Source organism: Podarcis pityusensis (assembly GCF_964106645.2).
Source record: "Podarcis pityusensis genome assembly, chromosome: 5".
In the NCBI taxonomy this organism is placed as follows: domain Eukaryota; kingdom Metazoa; phylum Chordata; class Lepidosauria; order Squamata; family Lacertidae; genus Podarcis; species Podarcis pityusensis.
Window position 1 is genome coordinate 69,065,944 of NC_138032.1, and position 23,781 is coordinate 69,089,724.

General features: G+C 42.3%; 1 protein-coding gene across 1 annotated transcript in view; it reads left to right on the plus strand.

Annotated features, from left to right (window-relative positions):
• Positions 1-23,781, plus strand: part of MICU1 (mitochondrial calcium uptake 1) — a 129,325-nt gene that overhangs the window by 96,088 nt on the left and 9,456 nt on the right. The window contains exons 9-10 of the mRNA XM_081004734.1: positions 1,885-2,022; positions 8,995-9,103. Of these exons, the coding sequence (XP_080860860.1) occupies positions 1,885-2,022; positions 8,995-9,103 (247 nt within the window). The remainder of the gene's footprint in view (positions 1-1,884; positions 2,023-8,994; positions 9,104-23,781) is intronic.

The window sequence follows — 23,781 nt, forward strand, 5'->3', positions numbered from 1 at the left end:
ACACAGCCACTCATTGTATATATTTGTTCCATAATGACAATGGATTAGAAAAATATCTAGGGTAACTCTAGACATTACAGTACAAGGAGACTGTACCCACTCGTGTTTCTGCCTCCCTACCATTTAACAGAGTGAGGCAGTTGATTTAGGATGTCATGAAAATTATTTCTTAACAAGTTACTTAATTTATGATAGTTCTATTTTAGCTCCCATGGAGGGGCACCTGAGGACTTTTCTGTCTCAAGTGCAGAAATAATCGGGGCAGCCATTAGTACTGTACTGTGCACCCTGACCTGGGGATTTGCTGTTCTGCCTCAGGCAGCAAAATGTCTTGCACTTGTGCTAGCCCTGACCCAGCCTTGGAGGGAAACAAGTCTTGGCCTAATAGGAATTCTTACCTGTCTTTCTCCATACGACTGGAAATCACACCGTGCCCAGTTCATCTGTACTCGGGATTTCCCAAGGTCTGCTTTCTGTGTTCTACTTTCAGTCGAAGTATGTGTGTTCAGTGAGCTGTCCAAGTAAATACGAATTTATTAGTCTGGGATTGAGAATACATGTGAACTTGGGGCTCATTCACCTGATGCATGTGGTAGAAAACAGCTTAAACAGATGGGAGCTTTGTCCTCTATAAATTCCTTGCATTCTTCCTCCAGCATTCCCACAAATATATGCACCTATCATTGCACTTATTTGGATCAATGTGAAACACTTGGTCCCTACAATAGAGTGTTTAGAAGTAAATGCCTCCATTTATCCTGAGGTTCAAGTTCAGGTGTCATAGCCAAAATATTTGAATATTGGAAGCATTGAACATGTGCACGTTCCCTTCTCCACTTCCTGAGCTGCAGCAAACAGGAAATCCAGATCAGGCAAACTATACCATATTATACTATATTAACAATACTTGGGAAGCCAGTTTTAAATAGGTTTTAGAGTCTTCATTTCATTTTATTTCATTTCACTTTTACTATGTATACCGCCTTTCTATATTACTATACGCAAGGTGATTTACAACAACAGAATATACAAAAAAGAACACACACCCAAAATTCCGGTTTGGAAAGAAATTGTGGTTAATAACACCCATTGTTTACCTGCTTCAGATCTCACAGCAAACTATGCTTGCCATGGGCCAGGAAGTCAAAAAGGAAATTAGTGTGCTGGTTGAGTACTCAGAATGGAATACCGAGGAGCTCACAGCATGTTTGGCTGTGACATCTGAAAAATGTGACCAAGTCTTCGTCAGAAATTCTGACTTATTCCTTCTGAAGAAAGATGCCTTGAAGGAACTGCCATCTCTTTATCCTAGCACTTCTAGTTCAAAGCAGTCTGACTACCCCGTACACATCAATGTGTAGAATGCCATGTTTTTCAGGCTTATTATGCATAATGTATTTAATGGCGAAGGAAAAATACTCTTCACATGTTTAGCATGAATGAAAATATTGGATTCATTTAGAAACCAAAACCGATTATAAAACCATGTACACCCATTAGAAGCCAAGCAAACCGTCTTTGTAGACCATTGTGGTGGTATCTAATAAGATAATGCCTTACGTCCTGAAAAATACAAGAAGCTAGAAGAAAACAATTACATGTATATGCCAGGCTAATCAAGACCTAATGGAGACCCCCCCTCCATTAGAAAACCTGGCTATAAAATGGAAATCAGCATTTTAATATGGCTGCTGGGAATTGTGAAGGGAATTATTCCTTCCAGGGATAATTGAGAAATGTAGAGTGCTATTGTGAAAGGTCGACTTATCTTTGCTACTGCTGCAGCAAAAATTAATATTTTTTTTAATCATGAAAGGACACAAAAAGTTGTGGTTTATTGATGCATGAAACTGACAAATCGATGTTATTCCTTTTCTGTTCCAGTTTGAAAGGCACGATCCAGTAAATGGCCGGATCACGGAGCGCCAGTTTGGCAGCATGCTTCTGGCTTATAGTGGAGTGCAATCGAAAAAGCTTACTCTCATGCTGAAACAACTCAAGAAGCATTTCCAGGATGGAGAAGTGAGTAGCCTTTGGGCAGTGGAACGGAGATAGGCTGCGACTTATTGTGAGCGCAAATAATGTTTGGCTGGATTGTGGGCTGGCATGTCTGACAGGGATAATCGTATGGATCACCACCGTTTGGTCGTACGTGGCAAGAAGAAAATGTGGCCATACAGTTGGGGGGGGGGAATATACGGAGGAGTTACAAACATGTTGGCTTTCAAAGCTCACACTTCTGCATAGCGCTATGCCCCTGTGTTCTTTTTTTGCCCGAGTTAACTGGGGAAAGATGCATAACCACTGGCGTGACCTTGAATTAATTATCCATTTTGACTGGGTAATTTGTCATTTATATATTATGAACTTATGTGGGGAAAATAAATTATGGAAAGTAGGCTCATAATTTTGAGGGGGGAACGAGGTTGGAGCTGTTGCGGAAGTTAAATGCACGCTGAGAGACCTTGAATAAAAACACTTAAAAGTGAAAGGACATATTTTAATCTGCTAATGAAAGTACTCAGTTATGGCAGCACAAGAATGGCTTGACAGTTCCTTAGGAGACCTGTAGCGCTCCTTTTCTGATTAACTATTATCTGCACGTAACAATTAAACCAAAATGAGAACTGATTAAGAACCTCTGTTTCTGCATTGAAAAGCCATTTCTTATTTTTCCATTGCTGTAATCCAATTCCAAGTAGAGAATATATCAAGATGGTGAGGTCCAGAGCTGGCCAGTGCAACTATCCCCCCTGAGGGAGCAGATTGTAGCTGCTGCACTGCTCCCCAGTGGTTTTTCTGCTGTGCCACACTGAGGTCACCTCGTCTGAACCTAGCTTAGCTTCTCCCAAACAAACCGCAACCCATAAACGAAGAACAAACCTTATTTACATCTCATGAGTAGTCTGGAGAGAGCTGAACCATGAGACTGGATTTGGACGACTGACAATCCTGAGTCCAAGCCCTAGGGTAGTTAAGCCTGGCATGACAACAACATGACCATGGTTTGACTTAGTGTGCCTTCAAACCAAGTCAAAATTATTCCCATGTTGAAGATTCAAGGGGTCAGGTTTGAGGCCTGGCAATAGTAGGTTTATCCTAAGGCACCTCAAAAAATTGTGGCAGAGGCAAGAGAAATATGGAGAGCTTTCATTTTTTTGAATTGGAGGAGTGATGAGATCTTGGTCCAAGGATGGGGGAGAGGAAGGAATAGGCTTTGGTAGGGTATAAAAGGTAGAGAAAAGGCTCTGAGGATTATTGGAATGAATGGGTTGGCCTAGGAGGAGGTATAGTGATGGTGCTTGGCCAGAGGAGAAGAGATAATGGACTTTTTAAATGGAATGAAATTTGACTGATATGTTTACTTCCTCCGAAGGGGCTCAGCAACTCAAGAGTGTGAACAGAGATAGTGAGTTCAGAGGGAAGCTGGGGCTGGAGATTATGGAGCAAACAGTTGAATGGGACTGTGGGACAAACAAATCGGAGTTGAGAAGACATAATTGAAAATGGCCATTAAAAAAGGAACAGTGTTTCAAAGAAAGCCATTGCAATGATAGACTGCAGGTCATAGAAGGAGCAAAAGGTAGAGTTGGTGTGAGGGGAAGACGGAGAGTGTGCAGTACTGAAAGTGACAAACTAATGGTCAATAAGGGGAATTTCTTTAGTGGAAAGTCTGAGCAGTTGCTGGAGACAAGATGAAGATAATAACCACAGCAGGGAGCGAGAAACTTGGTGTAGGTTTCAAGCCAAAGAGATTAGGGAGAGAAGCTCGAAAGCAGCTGAATCGGTGAAGTCATTCACATAAATACTTAATTTGTTAACAGAGCAAATCTTTTCCCGTTCATTCAAGAGTAAGTCACCCTGTTTTCAGTGGGCCTCACTCCCAGAAAAAAAAGCAAAAAAAAAGCAGCCTATGAGAGAGAAACAGAAGGTTGAGATTTAGTCCAAGACAAAGGTTTTCAAACTTCTTTGCTCCAGGCTATCCTTTCTACATCAGCATGTCTGCTGAGGATACCCAGAGTTTATTCCAATGAATTTTTGCATGCTGCAAAGGAATCGGGGTATAGTCTAGGTCTAAGATACCAGCTCAAGTTTATATAGTCATACCTTGGGTTACAGACGCTTCAGGTTGTGTGTTTTCGGGTTGCGCACCGTGCTGAACCCGGAAGTACCGGAAAGGGTTACTTCCGGGTTTCGTCGCTCGCACATGCGCAGAAGTGCTAAATCGTGCTTTGTGCATGTTCAAAAGCGCCGAATTGCGACCCACGCATGCGCAGATGCACTGCTGTGGGTTGCGAACGCTGCGGGTTGCGAATGTGCCTCCTGCACAGATCACGTTCGCAACCCGAGTGTCCACTGTATTGAGTCTTATTATCATCCACTGAGATCACTCAGAATATACCCAAGTCTCCTCCTCCTGCAATGTTAGGCAAGACTTTTCAGGGAAGCTTTTCTAGCATTGCAAAGTCTCTTCCTCCTGCAATGTGGGGCCTCTGTATCACAGATTGGAAACCCCTGGCTGTTCAGCAGGACATGTGTTAGCTAACTGCACACAAAGGCACACCTACTCTGCACATTAATGCACTCCCCTGTAGATTAACCTACATCTTCTAATCATAACATACAGAGTTTCATATCAAAGTTGTTTGTGGGAAAACATGACATAAGCAAGCATGCCAAAGCCTTTTGCAAAACAGGCTTTTATTGCGGCCTCGTTAAAATAACTTGGGCTATGACTCCATTGCCTAAAAGATTCTGCCAGTGCAAGCTGCATTTTACTAAACTGAGTCAGATACTAGCAAAGTCGCCTGGGGATCATCCTGTAAAACTAGTGGAGGCTAATGATGCCTGAAATATCTTCTTCCCGGCATCTCTAAGCCTGAATGGTTTTTGCAAGGGAGCCTCCAAGACAAAATGTGCCTCTCTAAACTGGGGCTAACCATCCTGACTGTTTGGTAGAGTCTCAGTGTCAGTGATGACTTCAGTTTTTCAGAAGGTCCATTTAGCTTTATAGCGTCAATAAAATATTGCTCCAGTAATACTCCAATTCCGGGCACTTGTCTGGAACAGTGGTTCATTAATAGTTTGTAGGAAGGACTGTGTCCTTTTGAGCAACTATTGCATGTTTTTTTCAGGACTGTCAAGAGGTCCCATCTGCTTTTAACAATGAAGGCATGTGTCATTTCATTCATTATCAGCTAATACCTGGAAGTCATCCCTGCTATTAATGTTTCCCTCTCTGGATTAGCCAGAGCCTTAAAGTCACTTAACGTGTCTTTTCCTTTGCTTGCTTTGTGTCAGGAAATGCTCTCCTCTCTTTGTATATAACTCCTCTTCTCCCTAAATAATTCTTCAGTCATTGGGGCAATTGCGTGCCTAGTTTGCAAAGTTGGAAATACGTTTCTCACTTTCTTCCAGTTTTTTAGTTTTTTTCCTGCTTCTTTCTTATGGGAAATTTTTGTAACATATGTGACTATGTTAGTGCCTGCAGGACCATTGCAGTCATGATGCTAGTTTGGCCATTAAGAGTAAGGATGCCCAAGAGCCCCAGCTGGCATGATCAATAGCCAGGGACAATATTTGGAGGACCACAGGTTTTCCAACCCTAGCTAAGAGGACTTCTCCCTTCTTGTATCTACATTTCCTCTACCTCTTTATGATGGTTAGGTATTAACATCTGACTGATGTTAACCATGGCTTGCTTTCCGTGTCCCTGGGTTTCAAGGTATGTTTGATTAATGTTGATATACCGTACTTTTCCGTGAATTAGACGAGGGTTTTTTACTCCAAAATAAAGTTAAAAGGGGGGGGTCATCTTATACATGGGTAGTGCAGAGGGGGGACGGGCGATTGGTTGCATCCACGAGCAGGATCTAGCAACTGGGTGGGTGAATGGTGTCTGCTGCAAGGGCTGCTATGTATTGGCTGCTGCTTTGTGAAATGGGTGGTCTATTAGCGGATGCGGCAAGGGCTGGTTTGGATTGGCTGCTGCTTTGGTATTTTGGTTTGCATTGCTTGCGATTGTTAGCATTTGCAAGTTGGGTGAGTGATAGTTGGTTCGGCATTCCCCCCCCCCCACAAAAAATTGGTCAATTCCCCCCCCCCCAAAAAAAAAGCTCAACAACTCTGGGCAGCCCTCTCCCATTTGCTTAAGTTTGAGCCCCCCAAAATAGGGGGCGTCTTATAGAAGGAAAAGTACGGTAACACTAAATTGTGGATGTGAGGAATAGGTGGAATTGACACGTGAAGGTGTGGGGCTGGGGAAGGAAGTGTATGACCTCCGGTAAGTGGTCAAGTCCCTTTTCTCATTAAAGGAGAAAGAAAAGCAACATGACTTTAAGAAGAAAAAACTTTTTTTTTCACTTGGCATCAGAGAGATGGCCACGCTATCCATGCATTTAGCACAATTGATCTTAATGCGCAGGTCCACCGCAACCTCTTCGTTGTCCCCAAGCATTGGTGTGCAGTGATCAAAATGTGCTGTTTTAACAAGAAAGCTCTTTATAAATTGCATAGCATCTGAGACTGAAGAACAGATATTAAATGCTCAAGGCTGTACCCTGGAAGGCCACTTTATTATTAACCCCTGGAGCAAATTGTTCTTTAGGAAGGACTTTAGAGCGGATATAGGAGTTGCAAGTGTAGCCAGTTGTGTTTACCATCACACAGCAAACTTTTGACAGCTTTTTTGCAGAGTTATGCAGTAACTAATTAAATTAGAGCTGCCATCCATCACAGATAGTGCTTGCTCACATTCAGTTCTTGTCTTTCCAGCTCATTGTCTGGATTTGGTTGCCCTTGCAAAAATTACTTTTGTTATCTGCCTGCCTTGGATGTCCGTGTGTACAAAATGCTTGTTTGTAGCCAGGATAAGTCATCTTTGGTTCAGCTCCTTCATTTAAGAAAAAAAAAATGTCAATAAAGAAAGACTGCTTTACCTTTCTTTTATCTCACAAGAGCAATTGCACAGTGACATGTCAGCAGCATAAAATGGCAGCCATGGCACATTGGTGCCATGAATTGGAGAGTTTGTTTACCACCATGGAAGCCGGTACATCCATCAGATGATTGGGAATTGTGGCTTTTTAATTATTTTGTGCAAGAAGATTTCTCCACTGTGTTGTTGAGGTACTAAAAGGTACAGGCAGAATACACTCCATTGGCTGGGGCTGTGTTGTTTCAGTCCTGAAAGCTACCCATGGACAGAACTAGACAGTTGGTGGCAAACATAAATTCCTGATACTAGTTGTATCCCATGTTGTAGCTCCCCTCATGCACCATAATTCCTCCACTCTTCTCCTTTCCCCTGCCACCCCCAACCTTCAAAATTGCTTGAAATGGTTGGGGAAACCTCCTGAGCAGATTTTGGTTCCCATGGGAAGTCCTGTTGAGAAAGCCACCTTTACTATTAAGCGTCTGTTTTTTATTTAGTTCTCCTTAGGCCAGTTGGGGTTGGAAGCCTTTCCTCCTCCTACCAGTTTGTATCTTAATTATGTTTTTTGTGTTTGCTGCTTTAGACCATCAAATTCACTCTTCTGAAGTAATATAGTAGCGGTGGGACCAGCTTGAAAAAAGCATTTATTGCTTGTGTTTCTGAGGCGCACATCTAGGAAATTACGATATTATTTCTCACCCCTATCAAAGCTCTTTACAACGAAGTAAAAACAAAACTTAAATGTCATAAATGGGCGAAGCAATTGACACTGCTAAAATCGACACTGAAGAGTTCAAAAGTAGAAGGTGCATGATACCTTACAGTAAAAAGGTTTTACTAGGAAAACACATTTAAACCTGTGGTGTCTTTTACAATTCTCATTGGCATTCTATTCAGTTAAATAGCATTTCAGACAAGTTCATCAGTTGGCCGAGTTCTATTTATGATCCCTTAGCAGCATTATGCTGCTTTTCAGGCTTCACGTTTTGGTATCAGGCATGCAGGCCAGGGGTAAAGTTCCTGGCAAAAGCCTTTTCTCTCCTCACTGATTCCCTAAACTTGCCCTGTAGCATCCTGTTCTTGCTCTGTATCTGAGTATGTTTGAAGGGGAGAAGAAAAAAGCTGCCTTTCTAAACTTGATTCAAGACCCAGTGTTACAGTTTAAAGCAGCAAAGATTGGCCAGCACTCCCTTCTGTTGATCTCCTGGGTCCTGGGAAACGCTGCCAAAACCACTCATCCATCTCACCTCATATATTCCAGCCAATTGATGTGACTGAATTTTGTGTTACCTGCGGGAGAAAGTGGCAGTGAGAACATTTGGGGAGAAATGTTGGAAGTTCATCCTCTCCCTTTCACAGCTCACTAGATTTATTTTTATGGTAGCGCCTCCTGTCATCCAAGCCATTTATTCCCTCTAATTCAGTTACGCCTGCTAGAATCGTGGAGCTGGAAGGACCCATCTAGTCTTCCCCGCCATCAAATGCTAAGAGAAAACCATCCTCTTCACTGCCCTCGCAGAGGGAGCCTGTGCAATTGAGGCCACACTTTGTCAAAAGGGCAATAGAAGTATCCCATTGAGTTCTTGTGGAGCTATAAGCCTACGCACCTCTGTCAGCGAAGCCTTGCTTTCCACATGAGGAAGGTTACAGCAACACTTCATCTTAAGAGAAGCAAAAGTAATCAAAGTTGTTTTCATTTTGTGCTGCTAGAGAATGCCTTATTTTTTCCTCCTTTGGAGCAGGCAAGGTTTTGGGGGAGCCTAAACATGGCATTTAGCATGATTGTTTTGTGCCGGTTGTGATGAAGCTTTCCACAGGAATCATCATTCCACATATATGTAAGGCTGCAATTTTTAAGGTACAAGCCATTAAAGGAAGTAGGACTGATTTACAAGTAAGTATGCATTGCACTGAGCCTCCATGTTTTCTCAAAGTTCTCACAGCCCCCTGGGCCCCCCAAAAAGGGGGGATATGGTGATAATTAAAACACCTTGCATTTTCACTATCCTTTTTCTCTTTGTTCAAGTCCTAGACTGAAAGCAAATTCATTCCCATTGCAGGGCCTGACGTTTGAGGAGGTCGAGAGCTTCTTCACTTTCCTGAAAAACATAAATGATGTGGATACAGCTTTAAGCTTTTATCACATGGCTGGAGCATCTCTTGATAAAGGTATGGAATATTTTATGCCCCTGATGTTGTATTTTCTTAAAGAGGGAGGCCAGGTATGCATGTTCACATCACCACACCTTCCTTAAATTACAATATTTGGCATATTTAGTGTATTGAAAACTCATGAAATCATTATTAGATACATATTTTTTTCAAGGGCTGGCGGAACATTAGCCCTTGCAGGCCACCTAGTCTGATCTACTAGCTCTGCCAACTGGAGGTGACATAGCGCTGATGTTCCTTGCTTGCAAGAAAACAGCACATCAGGGAAAGAGTTTATATGCAAACCATCTTGTTGCCGTGCTAGTTTGTACATGTCAGGAGCTCTCTTTTAGGCAGGGTAACATTCAAAGATGGATTGGGGTGAAAAATGAGCTCTTCTTTTAGAATTCAAGGTATTTTATTGTACCAATACAAAATGCTGATTTTTAAAAAGGTTTTCCCGAATTGGGTTGCATCCAATGTAGCATTAAAGTTACTTATTCTGCTGACATAATGTTTTGTACCATCAGGATGTTGTGCAAGCGTGTGTTGCACAATGAGATTCAGCTAGCACAACTGCTGAATAGTGGTACCTTGAAAGTCAAACGGAATCCGTTCCGGAAGTCCATTCGATTTCCAAAACAGTTCAGAAACCAAGGTGCGGCTTCTGATTGGCTGCATGAAGCTCCTGCAGCCAATTGGAAGCTCCGGAAGTCACAACAAACGTTCGGGTTCCAAAGAACGTTCACAAACCAGAACTATCACTTCTGGGTTTGCAGCATTCGGGACCCAAAATGTTTGTCTTGCAAGTCGTTCGAGATCCAAGATGCAACTGTATTGGATTCCTCTGTTGTGCAGCATTAATTGAAACTCCCCTCTCTCTGTTCATAGACAGAGGACGTTGGAGACAGCCACTGCAGTCTAAAGTGGTACATTCTAGGAAGGTCTGTACCACATGAATTGTGTAGTGAGCTGCATGTTTGCACAGTTTGTTATATTGCAGTCCAAGTTAAGGATGTTTTGACAAAGTATCTTGACACTCACTGTAATTTGTAACCTCTTAAATATTTGTGACTAGCTTGGCTCCAACTTGACCCTCGGCATCTCCGGACGACCGGGAAACAATATGGTTATTTTATTATTTATTTATTTATTGAATTTATGTACCACCCTATACCTGGAGGTTATGAGCATGTTATGACTTGGGGAGTCCCGTGCTCACATGCTTCTCTCCCAGTGCTCTGTGTGGTCATCACTTGGATTTGCTGGATTCCCATTTGCAGAGGAGGTGCCATTTTTGTTGCAGCACTGGTTACAAAACGTAGAGCGTCCCGATTTCCCATCCAGAACATATTAGCATAGCAAATACAGACAATGTCTGCAACGGAGTTCATGAATAAGTGATTTCATTTGCAGCAGATCAACTTAAATTTCACTGCACAATTTTGTTCTCTGCGCTAAATTATGCTGCAGAGGATTGTCCTAAACTTTCCAAAAGTTGCTACAAGATTTTCAGATGGTGAGAGAGAGAGAACTAGAAATGGGGTGGATATAAATAATATAAAAAAAACAGTATTTGCATACTTCATGCTGATGTAAACATCAATATTTTACACTGTCCCAATTCTGTGTGAGTGTTCCATATTGTCAGTGGATGTGGGCGTAACAGAGAAAAACTGAAGCTTGTGAAGAAGGAAGTTGGATTTGGGTGCAATTTTGCAAAGGCAATATTAATGTTTGATATTCAGGATTCGGGACAGTTAACCTCTGATGGTGATTAATAATATCATTATACAGACAAGATCTTCTCAGTTTGATGACATGGTACATTTACCTAAGGTTGTAAATGGGATCTCCCAAACAAGTCAGTAGTTCCATTAAATTAAGGAAAGGCTATGCTTGCTGTTTCTCGCACAAATACCTAAATAACAAAAGAAGCTAATATTCCGCCTCCCAGTAATGTGCTCAATTAGAAATAGATTTTCTGATTATTGAAACAGTACCTTTTATTTGATCATTAAACACAATCTATGTGTGCCATATAAATCATTCTTCCATCCAGCCCCCAAGGTAGCATACTCCGTTTGTAAAGATTTACAAATGTTATAAATCAAAATGCGTGGGTGGGAAGGGAGTAGTATAAAGTGCTATTGCCTGCTCCCCATTTCCGTCCTTGAACCATAGCTGACATTTACCCCCACCATGTATGGGGGAAGACTGTAGGAATGGGATGATGTGTGAGTCTAGTTTTTTAAACCTTCAAGGTATAATTTCTATCAGCGGAATGGCAACCATTCAGAAAACTTTATCCATCAAAATACTTTTGGCAATCCATTGGGTTTGGCAAGTACAGTACTAAATCTATGAAACCACCTTTTCTTCCAAGACCTACAGTTCTGAATAGAAGGGTCACATGTTGAAGGGTGAAACATACCTAAATTATTTTGAGAGATTCTTTCCTATTGCAGAACCACCAAACGGCTCGTTAAATTCTACCACCCACCTCCTTTCAGCAAAAGTACAGGCTTGTATAAAGGGGGAAGGCTGCCAACATATATGCTTTTTTTTTCCTCCCCTCCAACTACCCATACAGAACAGATTTTCCCTGTTTTTGTTTTTTGTTTAAGAAGCAGCATGGGGTTTATATGGAAGCAGCTGTCCAGAATGAAACTCAGGTGCTGAGCTTCCCAGCAAAATTCAGATGCTAAAGCTTGGCTGCAGCTCCTTTTTTTTTTTTTTTTGCTATGACATTCTTTGGGGAGGCCCATCTTAAATGCAACCCATTTTTATGTAAAATATATGCACATTTTAAAAAAATAATTATGTCTTGCAATCTATTTCTCTTTTTTTTACATTAAGGTATCCACCCCAAAAGCATGCCACTTTATTTGAGAGAACACCCAACAAGCTGGATAAACGATCCTCAGAAATAAAAAAATAAAATAAATAAAGAAATAAAAAAAAACAAGTGTTGGTTGCTGGGACCTACTCCTCTAGCTTGATTTAGCCCTTTAAAAAAATGTTTTGTGGGTTAGAATTGTAATATGAGCATTGTTAGTAAGCAATCCCCCCCCCCCAAAAAAATTGCATGATGAACCAACGTGGATGTGATGGGAAATTGTGACTCTGCCCTATTTCCTGTCTCTGTGTTTTGAAAACAAATGCTACAGTGCACAAGTCTGAGGAAAGCAGGTATCCAGCCAGCTTCCCATTCTGTGTCGGCATTATGCTTTGCGTTTTTAATGATGCTGCATTGAGTCATTGCACCCAAGACCCACTGAGATTTGATTCCGTTGTGCTAAAGTGCAACCTCCTATGTGGAAGTTGAAAAATAGTTCCAACTCAGAAGGCTGCTATTTCAAGGAAGGGCTATTAGGAATGAACTCAGCAAGGGAAGGGGAACCTGGAAATCATAATGTTCACTGCTGCTGTATTTTTGTCCCTGGCAAATTATATGAAAGTGCATTGTATTGAATCAGGTTAGGGTGGAGGTGTGGGACCTGCAGCCCTCTGGGTGTTGTGGTACTCCAACCCCCATCACCCCCAGCCATCATGGCCTCTGGGCAGAGGGGATAGGATTGTAGTGGCTGTTCCCCATCCCTGGACTAGACCCACCTAATCCAGAACTAGCAATAGCTCTCAAAAGTCTCTGTTCTTAGTCTTTGCTAGTCCAGCTCCAGGACCTTTAAATGGAGATGTCTCTGTTCTTTTTGGGATTGTTGATCTGCATGGATATGTCAGGAGAAGCCTTGAAGGTCCATCAGTTTCCAGCAGACCCTGCAATAGTCTCCAGCGGTCATTTGACCCGACAGTAAGCAAAGTCTGAGGAAGAGAAATATGTGATGAGAACCAGCTGGCCAAAGCACTGCAAAGCTTTGACTCTTGGGAAGACGACTGCATTCAGAAGCACAATATCTAATTAAGTGTTCAGTCAGTTACAGAGCTCTTTGGGCTCTGTGCAGCCATTATACTCCAAGACACGAGGAGAAGCCCCCTGGGTTCAATGTCACATTCCTGCTGTTTCTGTCCTCTTGACCAGAATTGGGGGGGGGGGGCAGAATAACTGAAATTAGGGTTCTTCCAAGTCCACGACTGCACACGGTGTGCACAAATGTATTCTAGAATGTAGCTCACTGTTGTCTCTGTTCATAAATGCAGCGCTCAGTGGAGACCAGTTATTGTTGCCATCTATCTTGTTGTGCTTAGCTCTTTTGAGAAGCCCTTCTCATAATTGGCATTGATTGATGCTTTTCTTCTTGGGGGGAGGCTGGCGGCACCCTGTGGAGGAATATTTTTGCCACAATTGCAGGATACAGGCAGCGCATAGTGAGATCTCTTTTGTCTTTAGCTCTAGTGAACATAGAATTATAGTCATGACCCATCAAGAGCTGACAGGACAATTTAACAAGTCTGCTGGAAAACATTAATGCAATTCTAGTCATAACTCATGTTCTCACAGTTCTTTTAGAGAGGAAAATGTAAGGTTTGGATTGAAGCTTCGGGGGGAAATCAAGGAATGCTGGCGATATGGAGAGATTGATGGGCAAAACCCTTGTCAGTAATGCGTTTCACATACTAATCAGTGACCTTGAAGGAGCTTCTTGCTAATTAATTTTTTTCTTGGGAAACTGAAAATTATCTCTTCTGGTAAGAATTCTTCATTTTGTTCCCCACCCTGGAGTCAATTACCATGGTTGAAAAAGAGGAGGACAAAGCTATATTTACCTCAGGTCTTTTGAAAAAAGATCAGCTGTAACTTTCTAATAATAATAATAATAATAATAATAATAATAATTTATTTATACCCTGCCCATCTGGTTGGGTTTCCCCAGCCACTCTGGGTGGCTCCCAAAATAATAATAATAATAATAATAATAATAATAATAATAATAATAATGATGATGCAACAAAACATCAAACATTAAAAACTTCCCGAAACAGTGCTATCTTCAGATGTCTTCTAAAAGTCAGATAGTTGATTATTTCCTTGACATCTGATGGGAGGGTATTCCACAGGGTGGAATACATTTATGTTAACTTTGCACAATCACATGCTATGGCTCAGCCAAAACTACTGGAACCACTTTTGGCATCGGGTGAACGTAAGGTGTTCCTGTTTTTTTGCTTCTTTTTGGCAGATAATATTTTCAGTCCTGCCTTATCAAAAGGGCAGCATTTGATATGGAAATTGCACAAAATTGAACAAAAATTTGACTCGGCACTAAACAGTTCTCTTTCCCTCCAATAGTCTCTCTCTTTTAGACTTGGGTGTGTCCGGAGCAGAAATTCATGGTATAATGGGCTGATTTCAAAATCCTGAACTGTCCCACAAACATCTAAATATTACTGTCAAATTAAGCACATTGAAAAACTTGAAAATCCTGATTAACTTTCTGGTTTTCTGATTGCAAGTTAAGTTTGTCATACTCATTTAGCTATGTGGCTGTCCAGCAGCATGACAAATCAGGCCATGTTGTTTTGACTGTTTAACCTCTGGCATCCAGTTCTGCAAAGAGCTACACCAAGACTCACAGTTTGAAAGTGGTAAGCGTGTCATCTGCCAGAGTGTATTTTTCTTTATAAATTAAGAGATTTCTTTTCTCCCCTGAAGCAGCATCAAGAAAAACAGTGTTGCTACCGAAGAAATTCTAAAGTCTGCATCCTATGTCAAACTCAATTATTTACCACTTTTGTATCTCACCCTTCTCCAAGAATCTAATGAGGACTTTTTACCCTCATAACAAATATCTTTGTTAGTGTAAGAAGGGACTATTTGTCCAAGACTGTCTAGGACCTATATAGATGCATTACTTAACAATAGGTTTTTTTATGCAATATTTTGAATTCCTAAACCATAGTCAGGGATGGGCTGAAAACCAGAATGTTAACCCATAGTTTGGAGCAGGTTTGCAAATCATGGCTAAAGCAGTTTCTCTGCCTCCTTCGTCTCTCTGCTTGCAAGGTGACAAGCAAGCCTCACTGGTGGGAATGGTACTGTAAGCCACACTTACCGTATTTTTTGCTCTATAGGACGCACTTTTCCCCCCTCCAAAAATGAAGGGGAAATGTGTGTCTGTCCTATGGAGCGGATGCAGGCTTTCGCTGAAGCCTGGAGAGCGAGAGGGGTCGGTGCGCACCGACCCCTCTCGCTCTCCAGGCTTCAGGCAGCTATCCGCAAGCCTTCGGAGCCCGGCGGAAGTTCCCGCTGCGCTCGGAAGGCTTGCGGATAGCTGCCTGTTCTGGGGGCTGGGGTTGGGGGAAGCTCTTTGGGGCTGGGGGGGGGGATATTTTTTTCTTTCTTTATCTCCCCCCATAAAAACTAGGTGCGCCCTATGGTCCGGTGCGCTCTATGGAGCGAAAAATACAGTAGATCTGAAAATGTCACACAGGAAGGATGACTATATGTTACTGGGCTGGAGAAAGTAATAGCATTGCCAATTCATTCCCAGGGCATTGCACTACTACTCCCTGACCCTGATAGATAAAACCTTATTGTGATCAGCAGCTTTTACATTTTGCAGTTTTTGATGATAAAAGCATAAGATCTAACTAGAATCTTCTAGGGCCCTTTGATATGTGGAGAACTGTGCATACAGTGGATTTGAAGCACTAGCTTCAAAGAGACAATAGGAATTTGAAGGCAGTGTGTGTCGATTCTCAGCGCTTGCTGATGTAAAATAAGCTGCTACACATGTTGACAAATGTTTTAGTCAGTGATGGAGGGTAAGTTCTAAAAATACAGGCTTTAGAAATAGCTTAAGATTCAAGCTGGCTTTGATATGAAAAGATCGATGCTGTACTTAGGAAACCTTGAATGTGAACATGTTTGTTTTATGAGGGAACTTCCTCTAGAGAAACTTGATTTTGTTTCATAAATCCTGAAAGCCCATCTGTCTGTCTCAGGGCTCCCTTGAATGTTATCTTTGCCATCAAGAATGTTGCATGATTTAGTGAGCGTGCACAAAGAGAAGAATCAAATTGCTGAGGGATTCATTATTGCCGTTCAGGAAAAAATAAAATAACAAATCTTTCAGAACAGCATAAATACACTGGGTAAGAAAATAGGCAAAAAATATATATATCTGCATTTGAATGAAACTTGGGAAAGGCTGGAAGGATTTATATGAGCCTTAGAGCTAAGCAGAGAAGCGCATCAATTAATAAATATCAAAAGCAAGCAAAGGTAATACTCAGTTGTTGGATTAGGAAGACAGGCAGTTATAATTGACTGAGGTAAGAGTTCTAATTAAAGCTATAAAAACCATGACCGTGAAAAGCAAATAGGCTCACATTGGCTAAAGGCAAGGATAAATCAGGCAGCATATACAACATTTGAGGAGGGAAAATGAAACCGCTGCAGAACAAGTGTGGGTAATTATTACTGAAATTTTATGCTTTCATTCTTCTATACCAAATAATGTACAGCTTGATTGTACGGTATTGAGTTAACTTAACATTGCATGGCACAAATGTGGGCAAGTCATGGTAGCCCAAGTGACCTTCTGTCCTTGGGAATTGGGAAAGAATGGTTCAGAGTCCTAAAAGTTCTCCTGACCTCTGAATAGAAGTGTTTTGCTGTCTCAGCATTGCACGAGCACTGAGGCAGCCGTGGCGCTTTGATGTCTTAGGATGTGGCCCATTGGGTTCTCCCTCTGTGCCCTTCCAAAACTCTTGTCCTATATAATTGTACTCCCTGAATATTGGCAGAGCAGCCCTAATGATGATGCTCCAGCTCAGCAACACAGGCTTGGCTCCTCAGGCAGAGGATGGAGCCGATCATATTAATGGGGGAGAGGCTATGAAGGACAACCAAATTAGAGATAAGTTTGCACTTGCTTTTCACTAAGTTGGTGTCTTAACTCAGGCAACTACACTGGGTAATAAGCAGCAAGCGATGGGTCAAATGAAAACGTATATTATATAGCAAGAGCCATTGTTCTGTCCTCCAGGACTTCTTGGGCTGAAGTCCTGCTGACTCCTAAGTTTTATGAACCATCCTATGTCTGGTGATGGAGAAGAGCTAAAGTGGGAGTGGGAAAGCTGTGCTCCTCCAAATGTTGTTGGCCGACAACTCCCATCATCCCTCACCATTAGCTAAGCTGGCTGGGGCTCATGGGAATCCAACATCTGAAGGTCCACAATTTACCTAACTCCTGACCTAAAGTTATCCAAAAGTGATTTTAATTTGGTATATTATATCACATATGTTGACAGAAGTATACAGTTTAACGTCTGAATTTTCACTCTGTTGATCTTTGGGTTGTTTGAAGTATAATCTGTTTCTGAATGAAGTCTGAACATACTTTTGTTGAGGCCTTTCTCAGGTATTGTAGGCACTGATATGTCCCACCGCCACTTGCTTAGTTGAGTTTTGTTTTGTATCTTACTTGATAATAAGAGTTCAGACAGAATATTTGATGTTTGCACCCAGAATATCTGGGCTAATCTCTTCCCTCTGTATGCAAGTCATGCTTCGTAAAATGTTTGAATAAAGTGAGCAGTCTCAGAGGACGGGGGAGAGGATATGAAATTCTCTTCAAGCATTCAGAAATGTTATACAGAACTGCACGAAATGCATTGGGTAACTGATTGTTTTCTGTTATACAAATGTCCCTTTTAACCACCCAAATAGCTTTTGTGGCCAGGAGATTCATTAACCTCTTTTTAGAGTAGGCTGAAATCATCATTCAGGCTTTTTGGAGTTATTTCAATCAGTTTCAACACACACCTTCTCCCTTTGGGTGTGTGTGTGTCTGTAAAGAAAAATGGTCCAGAATATATCACCCTTGACATAACTAGAAAGGGTTTTGCTTCAAAAGCAATAACATGGAAATGCTCCAAGGGCTGCTGCCTCCACTCTTTATTTCAACATTAAATTTCGTTGCTGGTTTTGTTTGTCCACTAGAGACCTTAGAATGTGTTTGTTTTTTGACCAGCAGAAAACTGGGCCTACTAAAACATCCTTCATAATTCCTCAGTCCCTGGGTGTTCTTGGGGTGCTTTTGCAGATGGTTTCTCATTTTCATCTCTCTCCGCCACACCTCCCCACCCTCATAATGGAACAAACTTAATTGGCAGAGGATTGGATACCCCACACATCTTTCTGGGTTGCCCCAGCCACTCTCGGCAGCTTCCAACATATATTAAAGCATCAAACTTTTTTTTTAAAAAAAACAAAACTTCCCTATAGAGGATTGCCTTCAGATGGCTCGGGGGTTGGATGACTCCATACCCTCCAATGTTTCTCCAATGAAAATGGGGACATTATAAGGAAAAATGGGACATTCCAATATCAAATCAGAAACCGGGATGGCTTCTCTAAATCAGGGACGTCCCTGGAAAAGAAGGACGCTTTGAGGGTCTGGTAATATACAATATCAGTTTAGGTCCTCTGCAACCCTTGCAACACCTGTGCTCATTTGCAGCTAGGGTAATTTTGCTAAACCTAAGCTTGGTTCTGAATTTTCCCATAGATATCTAGATCCTTTCCAACAGATCCTGGCTATCTTTTCTTTTTTTACAAGCTCCGCAAGAAATACCTAGATAGATCAGAAGTTACTGCCACCAGCTCATGTTAAGGATGCAATAACCATCCGTATATCTTAAGTTAAGCATATGTTCATATAAGCCCTCCAAATGTCCAAATAGGTATCCAGGCAAAATTGATGTCTACATGAAATATGGTCAATGTAGCCAGGGCAGTGAGGTCCTTAGATCATTGTGTGATAGATGGTACCAGAATCTCTTTGTAGGCAAAATTGCACGTGCCCAATTTAGCCCCAAGTCTCCTGCTTTGGCGTTTTGCAGTCAGCAGATCTGAAAATGTTCTGCAGTTACTGTAGCCATATCAATGCTGATGCTGCCTTTGCCACAAGCAAAGGAAAGCTGTAAACTGCGAACACTTGGCCTAGCGAACAGCAAGCTCCATGCTTGTTAATGCCTTTGAGGACGTGCCCCAGATTGGCTCACCTGGAATGCTGGCTTCTGTTTGAACATCTCGAAGAAAGCTCATTAGCATGGGTTAGTTGAAAACACGTTAGCTTTTAATTAATTATAAAAGCCTTCATGTGAACGAAAGCTTAATAGCTCTTCCCAGGGCAGCCTAGCAAGAGCGTTCAGCGAACACAGTGACCCAGTTTGCAGGACTCTCTTGTAATTTTTATTAACCTTCTGCAAAATCTGCAGTAGCCAGAGCACATACGGTTTTTCTATTTGCTGCTGACCTGGTTGTAACTCCGCAGGAGTGTGAATTTAAATCACTTTGGAGGAGTGTAGGAAAGGACGAGGGAGGGAGGATCAACAGGAGCAAGGCTGACCCCCCAGGCCAAGAGGAAAAGCCCACTTATGCTGCTTTTTGTTTGTAGTTATGCAGGCGGAACAAAATGCTGCGCTAAATAGAGCTGGGCGATATATTGATAAATTATCTGAAACCAGTATGACGTTCCGATCGCGATACCGGTTTCAGGCCATTTTAGCTGGCTATAAATTGTATAAGCTCAAATTGCCTGTAGATGCCTGCCTGCACCTTTGAGGAAGCCCCATGCCCCTCCAGCTTATGTGTATTAGGGCTTTGTAGGGTTGGGTGATGCAGCTTGACTGCTTCTTCCTCACCTAAGGGGGGGGGGGGGGAGAAGCAGCAGCCAATATACATTCCAGAGTCAGAAGTTGTGATATAGCAGCATATCGCTGTATTTAGCTGCTGATATATCACGATGTTGAAAACCAGATATCGCCCAGCCCTAGTTTCAAAGGAAAAGTTTACAATAGCCGAGGAAGGATTGCGAAGTGCTTTAGGTGATGGATAAGGCCTGCTTGTTTCTTTACTCCATTTGTATCCTACCTTTCCTTTAAGGAGGTAAAGGCAGTATAATCGCCAATTGTCCTTCACCAATTTTAGGCTAGCAACTACCTTGTGGAGTAGGCTGAGAGTGAGTGGCTGGTCCAGGGTCACCTAGTGAGCCTCATGGCTAAGTGGAATTTGAACCTTGATCTTCTTCCTGCCCCTAGTCTGGCACTCTTAGCTACTACACCGCGCTAGTACTGTTGTGTACATGGGTATAAATGCACATTGCATTTTATAGATTGAGCTATACTGTAGATTTGATAGGATCTCCAAAACCAAGAGTTTCATTCTATGAGCCCAGCAGGGTTCAGGCTTGTTTTTCTGCCTTATTTATGCTACATGACAAACCCCTTCGAAACGGAGGAGTTTTGAGTACAGTTTATGACATGGAAGTCAGCTGCTCAAAGAAAAAGGTCAGTCCTATATGGCAGTAAAAGCCCATTGCTCTTTAGATCCTGGGCAAAATATACCAGTTAATTTATTGTTTCCTGATGCTAGATCATAAATTGACTGGTATGCATATGGGCTGCTTTAAATAACACGTCAGTAACCCAAAACGCATGTCCTAGACATCCGCTAGCTGGTACAGAGGATACTTGCAAAATGTGGAGCTTGATAGCCATCCCAAGAGGTGTGGTCACAAGTCTCTGGCAAAGTGATTATCTGTGAATAGACTATCATCAACAACATTATGCAGAGGTGTGCTTGCCCCATCTGTTTTGTGTCATCTTGGGTCTCAGATTCATTAGGCTTCAGGACAGTAACAAACTGCTTTTGTTCATTACTCCAGAGGCACTTTGGAAAGGAGGATCAGAGCATAAAGAACACCAACACCTTCACTGTTTCTGTCTGTTGTTGGCATGTCCTTATCAACTTAAATGGGAAGGTGAAACCTGACTAACACTCAGGACTATGTAGCAATATATGCAAGAACCTTGGGATTAATCTGCTCTGGCTACCTTATAAATGTAGGGAGGAGAAACCAACTTGGCTGCCCTAATTTAATTATGATTCATGGGTGTTTAAGGTGCGTACAAATGTTCTGTGTCACAATAGGCAATTGCGGAGCCCTCTTTCTAGGGCTGAATTGCCTTCATCCGGTGCATCCATTAGCTTGAATTACAGTTCATTATAAAGTCAAATGCCTTGCATCTACCCAAGTGTGGTTTGTGCCTAAGGGAGCATTGGAAAGAAAGACATGTTTTCAGATAGGTCAAGTGTGCATGTTTTATAATTTTTAATAGCTTAAAACGCTGGCAAGCTGTAAATGGACTTGGCGTTTCCTCTTGACGTATCTATACTTGTTTTCGCCTTGAAACCTCGAGTGATGCAGCATAATTTGCCATGTGTCTCCATGTGAGCGTTGGTTACACATAATGAGGTTTCCCTGCTGTTCACTTGGCAAAAGACTGATTCAGAATTGTTTAGCCCAATTGAGCTAGAATTTCTGCAGAAATTGCTTGGAAATTAAGCTCCCCCCCCCTTCCTCCTTCACAGAATATGTTTTGTCATACACCCTGCCCACTCCTGAGCATTCACAAATACATCAGTGCATGATACAGAGCCTGTAAAATGCAAGGAGCACCCAATGGAGTTTCTTCTTCGTCTGCAATTGTACATAAAGAGGCCTAAGGGGTGGAAGATTTAAAGCAGGAATACTCTTATTTCTCTGAAGGTCAAAAACAAACAGATCACAGTGCAGCAAGTAAAGCACAGTTATGAATGCCTCTTGGGTTTTATTGCTTTTTATGTAGGGAATAAAAATCATAGGAAGCTGTTTTTATCCCAGAATGGCTGCTCACCCTTCTTAGGTGTTGCTGACCTTGGCCCTCTCCACCGTCCCCACCAGCAGAAGCCTACATGTTTGCCAGCCATTTGGGGAGCAGAAATATGCCAGAAAGTCAACATTAAATGGGCCAATCAGAGGCTCCACTGGAGGGGCAGTACCTTGCTGCCTGACTGGACATTGGCTGTGGGCCACACCCAGGCAGGCGGCAATGCATCTAGTCTAATTTTCCCATGCGGAGTGGCAGCTTGCTTGCAGAAATCTTTCCTATCATTTGCTGCACAGACCTTTTTGCAGCTAGAAGATAACAGAGCTTAAACCTGAGACCTTTGGTACACAAAGGGTGTGATCTGCCACCAAATGGCTTGGCATTTTCTGAGCCATGACAAAGTGCAGAGGAGAGCCAGTGTGGTGTAGTGGTTAAGAGCGGTAGTCTCGTTATCTGGGGAACAGGGTTCGCGTCTCCGCTCCTCCACATGCAGCTGCTGGGTGACCTTGGGCCAGTCACACTTCTTTGAAGTCTCTCAGCCCCACTCACCTCACAGAGTGTTTGTTGTGGGGGAGGAAGGGAAAGGAGAATGTTAGCCGCTTTGAGACTCCTTCGGGTAGTGATAAAGCGGGATATCAAATCCAAACTGCGTAAAGTTGGTTTTTTATCAGGACTGCATCTTGCCTTGTGTTTGAAATACGCAGACACGTGCCCAGAAGTTACTGCGCCTAAAGATGTTTGAGAAAGTAGTTTGTTAACTGTGCAGCACATGTTGAAGAAGAAGCTGCAACCTCCAGAGTTTTGTGTCCCTCCATCTCTTTCCTGTACAAAGTAGAAAAGGTGTGCCATAGAGGTTGCATCTTGTTTTGCCTTTAAACAAGGCTGTGATGTAATGGTGGTACATTTGTGGGTGTAAAAGAGGGGCACAGACCCCCAGGGTCACACACACTGGTTATGCAACTGCCTTGGTTTTGAAACTGACCAAAGGGTTGGGTGGCTGTGGTGGTAAAGCATGACGTTCAGTTTTTTTAATGTGTCTGTGTTTTAATTGCTTTTGCTGTGAAAGGCAAAAGTGCTATTAAACATTTTAAAAGGAAGTTGCAATTCAGTCTGCTCACTCTGCGTGTTTTGTTGCAATTTGAGTGAGGCTCCATCTATATGTAGATGAGACCAGACTCTATATCGTCAGTTGGCAATGGTTGTATAATTTTGTCGATGGTACATGTCTGGTCTCAGAATGTATATGATTCCAGTGAATGTGAATCTAGACCAGATGTAAACAAACAAGCAGGAATGGCTAACCTTTGGCCCGCCAGATATTGGTGGACTACAACTCCCATCATCCCCATTCAGCATGGCCAGTGGTCATGGGAGTTGTAGTCCTATGAACATTTGGAGGACCACAGATTTCTCAACCCTGCAATAAAAGTTAGAAACCCTGCGATACTGAGTGGCTTACCTGGAGGACGCAGCAGGAGAGGAATTGCAAATGAATTAGCTCATTGACCCTGAAAACGGGACGCAGATAAAACCACCCATGTGCCTGTGAGACTGGTTATTTTTCTTTGGCGGCTGTGCTTTTAAGCATGAGTATTGATGCTCTTGGCAGCTCTGGAGTTTCCATTATGCTAATCAGCAAGTTGCCAACCAAGGGAGCCCTTCTTCAGGTTATTAAGCTCATGGAAGAAATTGGCCTGCTTTCCTCCACTGAAGATGAAGAAACCAAAGGGGGCTAGGTCATGGCTGGCACTGCAGGGTTTTGCTTTTCGTCGTGATGAAATCTGCTGAGAAACAGCATTTCTGCTGCTGGCCTCACGTCCTCCTTAGCACAGGTGTGGGTCGAAGGAAACTAATGAGAGCAATCATAGATAGGAGAGCAAAAGGAGAAGGTGGGTAGAAAAGGGCAAAGGGACAGAATTGGCATTTCTGAAGAGATTGTGACAGTGGATCTTTTATATTCTTATAAGAAACTAGTTTTAGTTTCTTTAGTTTCTGTAATCAACTTGGGGTGAGCTTTCCAACTGAGCTGCCCCATATACAGCCAGTCCATGGCGTGGCACTTCCTCCTCCTCCCTCTC